Below are 9,842 nucleotides of genomic sequence, written 5' to 3'. Positions count from 1 at the left end.
GACAGAAGACAAGAAAAGATGGGATTCTCTACGTTAGAGTGCAGAGAATTCTCAGTGAGGTAACCTGTGTAAAGAAATAAAATAAAAAATACTAAATAAAATAGACACTAAAATTTGAAAATTACTATTAAAATTAAGACAAAAATTTTGAAATTATTAGGCAAATTAAATAACAAAAACTAAAATAAGAATAACTAGGGAACTCCAAACTTAATTTCAGAAATTAGAAAAAGCAATTGGTGCTAATTTTCGAAAATTGTAAGCAAGAATTTAATAAAATTAAAACTAAAATAAATGAAATTAATAAAAAATATAGGAGTTGGTTCACAAGTAATACAAAGTTCACAAATAAATTTCTATTAACATGTGACGGCAAATTTAAATGTAGAGTTAAATTGGGTTGGGTAACGACAAAGCCTGGGTTGGACGACTTAGTAGCAGACGGCACTGCACGATGGAGCAGAGGGAGTGGTAGAACACCGCCGAAGTAAAGGCGTAGATCGGGCCCTGGCCGAGTTGAGATACACCAGACGGGAGGCAATGGACGACATAAGGCAACCGTCGACGCAGGTCCGTGGTGTTGATGTCCTTATTTACAATCCTATATTTTCTCGGAAACCATGCTGGAGGTATGCTCCCGAAATTGGTTTCAAGTGGGGGCTCGAGCTCAATAATCGCTTGATCTTGGAGCTCGAGCATATTCGAAAGCTTAAGAGTCGAATCGAGAATGGAGAATTTCAACCCAGGCAAAGCTTCAATGGCCCTCCCAAAAAATCGTCGACCAAGAAGATCTTCGGCAACAAACGGCCATTTCCGGTGAATTCCATCACCAACGATTTAAAACGATCGAATTCAGAGATTGGAAACTTGATGAAGTCCTGCTCACAGGTTTTACAGAAGATCATGAAGCACAAGGTTCGGTGGATCTTCAAGAAGGAGAATGTGATCCCTCCGGCAGGGTTTCAACCCGAGCCAGTGCAGGTCCCTGCGAGCTCTTCGAACCCTCCAATGGTGCAGTCGCCTGTGCGCACCCCTTCCCCTATGAGAGCCCGGCCGGTGAAGCCTTTGAAGCAGCCAAAGCCTAAGGCAAGACACTTATTGTTATTTATGCTGAGTCACCTGAATGTCAGATTAGTCTTCAGTATTGTGAACATTACTATTTATTACCAATCATGTTGGACCATTTTCCCTATTCATTGTTTTGAACCGCTTTTTTTCTTTTCTTTTTTTTTTATTGAGCTCATTGGATGAGAGTATGTGTGTTTCTGTAATGGAGACCATCCACAATGAAGGGAGTATTATAATAAGAGTCAACCTAGGCATTTATTAACATGATGATGATGATACTGCACTTTTTTTTAGCATAGTCAAGAACAAGATGGAATTTCTTTGGTTTACATTTTGGCAGTTTCTTTCTGTATGGTGAAGCAAGAGATGTAAAATTGTCTTGCATTGGCAGAAATGTAAGCGAGCAGTTCACTATGCTCACAAATGTTTTCCTTGTTTCTCCAGGGTGTTATCACATCTGCCCTTAACTATGGACTGATTACATGGTGCAACAAGATATTAGGGCCAGCAATGGTTGCTCTTTATAATCCACTTCAACCTGGAACTTCTGCTCTCTTGTCTAGAATTTTTCTTGGAAGTCCAATTTACATGGGAAGGTATGTCTCCTATTTTGATGCATTGTTCAATAAGTAGTAGATATTAACATCAGCATAACACACCACTTCATTTTTGTCTTTTTCAAAATAGATTCTTTTAGGTCTTGTTCAAGATGGCTTATCTAGTTGAAGAGCTTAGATTGTGTTCAGTAAGTATCTTGTATTATAAAATAGAAAAACACAGAGATAATGGACATAAAATTGAGCATATTCTCCTAGAACAATGACATTTTGCCTGATTTTGTATTTGTCTCGGTCTCCATAGTTTTATGCCTCTCAGTTTTTGTATGAAACAGTTATCAAGCAGGGATTTACTTTACCTAACTCCTCCTCTTAAATCCTTGTCAAATTTTGTTGTCCCCAATAAGAAGTCGGCGGCGGCCATGCTAGTAGGAATTCTAGTAGCTCCAACAGTTCAAGCAGGGACGGAACTATCTATAACAAAAAGGGGGCAATGGCCCCTCCCAAATTTTAAATTTTTTTATAAAATGTGTACAAATTTTATTTTAGCCTCCTTTAAAAATTTTATTTTACTTTTTTTTATTACAAAATTAATTTTTGACCCTTCCCTCAACTTCAACCTAACTTCGCCCCTGAGTTCAAGTAGTGATTCCTCGTCGTCTAGTGGTACTAAATTTGCTTCTAGCTGTTATTTGGTTTGTTCTTGAGACAATCTGTTAGCAGGGAAACTTATAATTTACTCTTATTTTACTCTTTATAAAATATTTTTTATACTTGACATATTAAATTTATTTGGTGTGAGAACTGATTTCGAAATCAGATTATTTTTTTAGAAATAAGTATGTATCATGCTTTAATTTACTATAGATGTTTGAATACTACATTTGTAAATTAGATAATTGAATTCAATTACTGCATAGAACAAGTAAACTGACCAAATCATGAATTGAAAATTAACTGGGAATTGGTTTCTTTTTGTTGTAGTGGTTGAGAGTTTATTTGAGTTGAAGTCCGTCAAGAATTAATTTGAAAAGCATGTATATTTTGTTCTGATTTTTCTAAAAATAATTGGATTTTATATTGTTAAGTCGCTTAAAATCAAAGAATTGAAGGCTAATTCTTCATTACCGTAGTACATGTGATGATTTAGGGATTTTATTTTTTTTTTTTTCTCTTTCAGGCCAGAATTCACAGAGATCGATAAAATCATTCAAAAGGTTATAAAAGAATTGGATCATAGATTTTCTGGGACTGTGGTGGCAGAGCAACTGCTAGAAGAGGTTTGTGGTGTGCATTATTTTGTAAAAAGGATTCCTAATACTGAAGAGCTAATCAAAACAATGGTAGGCCAGAAATTAGAGTGCAATGTGGTAAAAATCTTAGTTTAGTTCCGTTAGATTGGTTAGAGAGTAGGATAGGTTAGGGAGAATCAATGTTTTTGAGTTCACTTTATACACATTACTGCTATAGTAAATAGAATTATCTTCGTTGGAGATGGCCCTTTATCAAAAGGGATATGTATCTAACTTGTTAGGATCGACAATTAATCAGATTAGAGATCTAAATTTGTATGTACCACAGAATTTAATGACAAATTATATAATCACCTATTCTTTCAAGGTAAGTGTAAAAAGATGGACCAGAAAAGAAGGATCATTTGGTTTTGAAGCTAGAATTTTGAATGCTTTAACAGCTGCTTTGGCAGTGCAGAGACGACCAATATTAAAAATTGGGCAAATTTTTTATAAAATAAAATGATCATTTTTAGAGTTAATAAACGTTGTTATTAGTATTACTAAGTACTAGCATTATTGGAACATGCTAACTTACGTAGCAATTTAGACACGAAAATTACCTATTTTTTATAATAATAATAATAATAATAATAATAATAATAATAATAAGCCTTTGACCATCAAATGAAATGTGAATAACCCGTCCCCTTCTTTGAAACAAGGGGCGCCTCTGGTTCTGTCGGTGCTTGAAACAATTTTGTCTTCTCCATATTACTATATCTCTAGAGTCAATAATTTTATATGAGGAATTACTGAACTCAATCACTTGCTGCCGTTACTCTTCAGTTTTCTGTTGAGGTCTATCCGACCCTTACTGCCCAACCTGAGAGTGGATAGCTAATGCGTTCCGCTTTTTGAACAGGGTTCTATGGTCGGTTCGCGACCCATGGATGCCGAAGGCGTCAAAAAAGTCCATTTCAATTTTTTTGAATGTTTTTTAAAAATGAACTTTATTTTTTTTATTAAAAAAAGTCTTTTCCAGAAGAAAATTTCTTTCAATTTAAGTTGAATTCTCTCTTCAGAAAAAGAGAGAGAGAAAATGACGGGGTCATTTTTTTTGTTCCTATTCGTCTTTTTTTGTGCAAATCAAAAGGGGATACTTAAAAAAAAAAAATTAACGGATTATTTCGTTCCCGATAGTCATTTATTTAATCAAGTTCTCCACATATTATTAATTAATATATATTCAATATTAGCTTCGGATTACAAACCGAAGATCAATTAAATTGTGACTCCCATGGACTGACTTGTATTTGTTTTTGATAATTCATGACATAGATTCTCCTATTTTATTTCTCCAATTCAATTAGATGCCAAATCCGGAATTATTATTATTATTATTATTATTATTATTATTATTATTATTATTATTATTATTATATACATCAAGTTTCAAATTAATTTAACTCTTGAAATTACTTGAGATTTATTATAAATTTTTTTCCTTCTCCTTGAAGTTTTTCCAGAAATATTTCATGTCACTGTAGAAGATAAAGTTATGGAGGAGGGGGTTTGGGTAACATCATACACATATGAAGGAGGGTTTGGGTAACATACACATATGAAGTAATATTTGGTTTTAAAAATGTGCATTTTGATTTTTGGTGGGCTGTGTGAGTGCGGGCCATGTGGCCAGATCCAACAAAAAATTAACCACCCATCAATATACCTTATCCAAAAAAAAGGACATAAAACCGCCGGTCCGACTAAACCATCTATTATACCGGTTTGCAAATATATTAAAGAGTAAAGTATCGTTTTTGTTCCCAACGTTTGGGGTAAGTTCTATTTGTGTCCCTAACGTTTAAATCGTCCTATTTGTGTCCTTAACGTTTATAAAAGTGATTCAATGTTATCCTACTATCAATTATACTAACAAATCAGATTATATTTTTCAATTATTCTCACTTGGATGTATTCATCCTCAATTAGGTCTCACTTGGATGTGTTCGATTTTAATATTATACTCACTATTTGTGTTTAGATTCAATTATGTCCCTAGAAAAGTGAATTATGTAAATGTTGTAGGAATTAGTTTCAACATTTGATGAGCTATTTTTCAGAGTAGATCATCGATTCTATCCTAGACATTTGTATTCTAACCTCAAGAAGAGATTTTTAAAACTCAAACTAAAGCGCTCATGATGTGTAATTGATGGCAGGATAACATTGAATCACTTTTACAAACGTTAGGGATACAAATAGGACGATTTAAACGTTAGGGATACAAATTGGATTTACCCCAAACGTTGGGGACAAAAACGATACTTTACTCTATATTAAATCATTGGTCAAATCTGATAATACTATCAATTTCTTGCTTGGAGTAATCTGGACCCTCCATCAAGAATCTTTTTCCTTAGTGTTTGAAGCACTAGAAAATACTTTCCCCACCTAAGACATTCCCATTTTTGTCTTTGCACAAGAGAAACAATTTTTCTTTTATCTTTCTTTTGATCCTCTTTTTCACCGTTTACGATTTTTGCTTCCTTCTGATTCTCTGATGTTGTTTCATTATCACTTATATTTTTTTTATTCTTATTTTTTCCATCTATACTATTTTCTCTACCCATCTCAGATCAATGCTAAAAATTAAAATATATGTTGATCATTAATTAGAAATGATAGTTAAAATTTATCTTATTTCGTAATCATTGAGTATTCTTCGTATTTCACTCTACTTATTTGGTTGTTGAGTTCTTTTCTATTTAAGATTTAAAAAAAATAATAAAGTTATAACTAATTTCTAGAAATGTGAAGCGTTTGAAGCACTCGAAAACGTGAAGCTACAAAAAATCAGACTTAAGCTTCTTCTAAGTACTTCCAAAATAAAGATGCTTAAAAAAAATGTTACCTTTTATGTGAATTGAAGAGAGATATTTTTGTCTTTTTGAAAATTAATAATTGTACAAAAAAAATAGTTTCTCTTTTGTTTTTTTCTTCTGATTTTCTCTTTTATTGTTCATGGTTTTTACTTTTCTTTAATTTTCTGATGCGGTTGTCTCATTATCACTTATATTCTTTTTTTACTCTTCTCTTTTCCATCTACACTATTGTTCATACCCTGACCCAATGATAAGGCCCAGATCTAAATAAAAGGCCCAATCCTAAAGGATGAGCCCCGCATTTCACCCACCTTCCTCCCAGGAAGTCGATTCCTACCACGACTTGCTCTAAAGAAGTCGGGGACGAGAGTTAGCTGGCAGATAAACACTCGTTTGAATGAGTAACTGCCCCTAAAATCTCTCTAACCACTTCTAGGAGCCATATCTTAACCTCCCCAAGATAAAGGGACGGTTAACACCCTAAAAAAGTGGCACTACTTCAACGGTGGTTATTAGTTCACCACTATAAGTACACTGACATCTCTCAGGTATCTCTAAGTTCCAATACATTCTAAACCTGCTTAACCCCATGCTGACTTAGGCATCGGAGTGTCTTTGCAGGTACCACCCCCCTCACTTCTCACGAACAGGTCGGACGGAGCCCGTGGATCGTCAATCCACCTGCAGGCCTCCTCTCTCATACGTTTGGGCCAACCAATACCGTCCAGCCCATTAATCTCCGGTTACCCATCGTAACATTGGCGCCGTTGCCGAGGAACCCGAGTGATCAACCAGTGATGGCGGACAGATCCCCTGAGGAGGGTCATGTAGAAACAGATTCCGAACAAGAGAATCTGGATACCGGAAATAACGACGCGGACTTAACCCTCCGCCAGGAAACCAACGACCAACACAGAGAGGGTACCTCCGGAGTCAAAATCCCGAAGGTAAATTCCTCTGAAGGCCGTGAATCGGAGAAGGACGGACAGTCCCACGCAACTGAACTTATGGGATTAGTTCATGTTCACCAAAGTCGCTTGGAACAACTAGAACAGGAACGGGAGCGACAAAGGGAGATAGAAAGGCACCTAAGAGAGGAGATGGATCGACGAAAAGAGTTAGAGAAAAAACTCTTAAAGTTAGAATCCTCCCTCAAAGGTCGGAACTCCCGCGACGATAGAGAAGGGTCGCCCATGGGAGGGGAAGATCCTTTTAGTGAGGACATAATGAGGGCAAAGGTTCCAAGAAACTTTAAAAGCCCCGATATGGACCTCTATGATGGAACCACAGATCCAAAGCATCACCTAAGCAACTTTAAAAGTCGAATGTATCTGGCTGATGCTTCTGATGCTACGCGATGCAAAACTTTCCCGACAACCTTGTCGAAAGCAGCGATGAAATGGTTCGACAGCCTCCCCCCGAGGTCAGTAACCAGTTTTGAAGACCTCTCAAGGAAATTCTTGATGAGGTTCTCCATCCAAAAGGACAAGGTAAAACATGCGCCAAGCCTCCTGGGAATAAAGCAGGAGGTCGGAGAATCCTTACGAGCCTACATGGAAAGGTTCAATAAAGCATGTCTAGAAATCCAAGACTTGCCCACTGAGGCAGTCATAATGGGGTTAGTCAATGGGCTTAGAGAAGGTCCCTTTTCACACTCCATATCTAAAAGACAGCCCACCTCCCTAAGTGATGTACAGGAAAGAGCCGAAAAGTACATCAACATGGAGGAAAATGCTAAGCTGAGAGACCTAAGTTGGCAACCCGGGCACCCTCCCGCAACAAAAGAGAGGGAGAGGGAAACCAAGAAGAAGGAAGAACTCGGTCTCAATAGAACAAGGAAATATCACTCTTATACTCCTCTAAAGGTCTCTATAGTGGATGTATATAGAGAGATTTGTAATACTGAAAGGCTGCCACCCCCAGACCCATTAAAAATAAAAAAGGGGGGAGCCGCAGCGACTACTGTGAGTACCATAAAATATATGGTCACTCCACAAACGACTGCTACGACCTTAAAAATGTGATAGAAAAGCTGGCTAGAGAAGGTCGGCTTGACAGATATCTCATAGAAAGGTCGGACAGTCATGGGAAGAGAAAGCGAGATGATATGGATACAAGAGACCCACCACCGCAGACCCCGGAGAGACATATCCATATGATCTCAGGGGGGTTCGCGGGAGGGGGACTCACCAAATCCTCTCGCAAAAGGCATCTCAAGAGAGTCTACCAGGTCAGAGGAGAGTCATCCGACCTCCCTACCATCTCATTCACAAAAGAAGATGGGCAAGGAATAATCCATGGACACGACGATCCAGTGGTAACAACTATGATCCTAGCAAATGCCCACCTCCATAGAACCCTATTTGACCAAGGAAGCTCAGCGGACATTCTTTTCAAGCCCGCTTTCGACAAACTAGGGTTGGATGAAAAAGAGTTAAAAGTCTACCCCGACACCTTGTACGGATTAGGTGACACGCCAATAAAGCCACTGGGATTTTTGCCCCTCCACACCACTTTTGGAAAAGGGAAAAAATCAAAAACTCTGAGTATAGACTTCATAGTCATCGATGTAAGGTCAGCATATAATGCTTTAATCGGCAGAGCTACCCTCAATCGACTCGGAGCGGTGGTATCCACTCCCCACCTTTGTATGAAATTCCTAACCTCAGCGGGGATAGCAATGGTAAAAGGAGACCAGAAATTGGCAAGGAAATGCTACAATGAAAGCCTAAACCTGAGAAGAAAGGGCCGAGAAGTCCACATAATAGAGCTCGGAGGTGCAAGGGCCAGAAAAGAGCTGCGACCACAGCCGGGAGGAAAAACCGAGGAGATACAGGTAGGCGAAGAGGAAGGGAAAAATACTCACATAGGAGCCAACCTAGGGGAAACCCTAAAACAAGGGTTGACTAAGCTCCTAAGAGATAACTCCGATCTCTTCGCCTGGAAGGCATCCGACATGCCTGGGATAGACCCCGAGCTCATGTCCCACAAGCTTTCGGTCTATCCGGGGTCCCGACCTGTACAACAAAGAAGACGCAAGCTCGGCCCAGAACGAGCCCTGATAGTAGAAAAGCAAGTACAGGTGCTCCTGGAGCCGGTTTCATCAGAGAAGTCAAGTACCCAACATGGCTAGCCAATGTAGTGCTAGTCAAAAAACAAAATGGCAAATGGAGAATGTGTGTCGACTATACCGACTTAAATAAGGCCTGTCCCAAGGACCCTTATCCACTGCCCAAGTATTGACACCCTAGTAGACTCCAGCTCGGGGTATCAATACTTGTCGTTCATGGACGCCTACTCGGGGTATAACCAAATCCCGATGTATGAGCCAGACCAGGAGAAGACGTCATTCATCACGCCCAGAGCTAACTTCTGCTACGTGGTCATGCCATTTGGATTGAAAAATGCAGGAGCCACATACCAGAGGTTGATGAATAAGGTGTTCGCCTCTCACCTTGGAAGCCTAATGGAAGTATACGTCGACGACATGCTGGTGAAAACCGAAAAAGAAGTCGACCTCTTGTCAGATCTCTCACGAGTCTTTGACACCATAAGGTTACACGGGATGAGATTAAATCCCACAAAGTGTGCCTTCGCGGTAGAGGCAGGAAAATTTCTAGGGTTTATGCTGACACAAAGAGGGATCGAAGCAAATCCCGATAAGTGTAGAGCTATCCTGGAGATGAAAAGCCCGACTTGTTTAAGAGAGGTCCAACAACTGAATGGCCGACTTGCAGCCCTCTCCAGATTTTTGGCAGGATCAGCACTAAAATCCCTTCCAATGTTCTCCTTATTGAGAAAGGGATGTCAGTTCGAATGGACTCCTGAATGCGAGGAGACGTTCTAGGAGTTCAAAAGATTCCTGAGCCAACCTCCTATCCTGACCCGACCTATAGCTGGAGAAGACCTCGTCCTATACTTATCTGTAGCAGACAAGGCCGTCTCATCGGCCCTGATAAGAGAAGACGAGGCCGGTCAGCACCCAGTATATTTCATCAGTAAAGTTCTACAAGGTCCTGAGCTAAGGTACCACAAACTAGAGAAGTTTGCCTACTCCTTAGTAGTAGCCTCACGAAAGCTACGACCTTACTTTCAAG

The 9,842-nt window shown here is 38.9% G+C and overlaps 1 protein-coding gene across 1 annotated transcript; it reads left to right on the top strand.

Annotated features, from left to right (window-relative positions):
* Positions 1-366: 366 nt before the first annotated feature.
* LOC112766544 (uncharacterized) lies at positions 367-3,244 on the top strand. Its single transcript, XM_025812431.2, has 3 exons — positions 367-1,086; positions 1,513-1,664; positions 2,806-3,244. Exons 1-3 carry the CDS (start codon positions 541-543, stop codon positions 3,011-3,013), a joined length of 906 nt encoding a protein of 301 aa, XP_025668216.1. The 5' UTR covers positions 367-540; the 3' UTR covers positions 3,014-3,244.
* Positions 3,245-9,842: the final 6,598 nt, after the last annotated feature.

Source organism: Arachis hypogaea, chromosome 17, assembly GCF_003086295.3.
Source record: "Arachis hypogaea cultivar Tifrunner chromosome 17, arahy.Tifrunner.gnm2.J5K5, whole genome shotgun sequence".
NCBI classification, from domain to species: domain Eukaryota; kingdom Viridiplantae; phylum Streptophyta; class Magnoliopsida; order Fabales; family Fabaceae; genus Arachis; species Arachis hypogaea.
The sequence above is the reverse complement of the archived record's forward strand: the minus strand, read 5'-3'. Positions and strand labels throughout refer to the sequence as shown.

Excerpts from the sequence above, each read along its gene's own strand:
- LOC112766544 (XM_025812431.2), top strand. The coding sequence starts at position 541 with ATGGACGACATAAGGCAACCGTCGACGCAGGTCCGTGGTGTTGATGTC. Across the intron at positions 1,087-1,512 it reads TGAAGCAGCCAAAGCCTAAG|GGTGTTATCACATCTGCCCT; the intron begins GCAAGACACTTA and ends TTGTTTCTCCAG. Across the intron at positions 1,665-2,805 it reads AGTCCAATTTACATGGGAAG|GCCAGAATTCACAGAGATCG; the intron begins GTATGTCTCCTA and ends TTTCTCTTTCAG.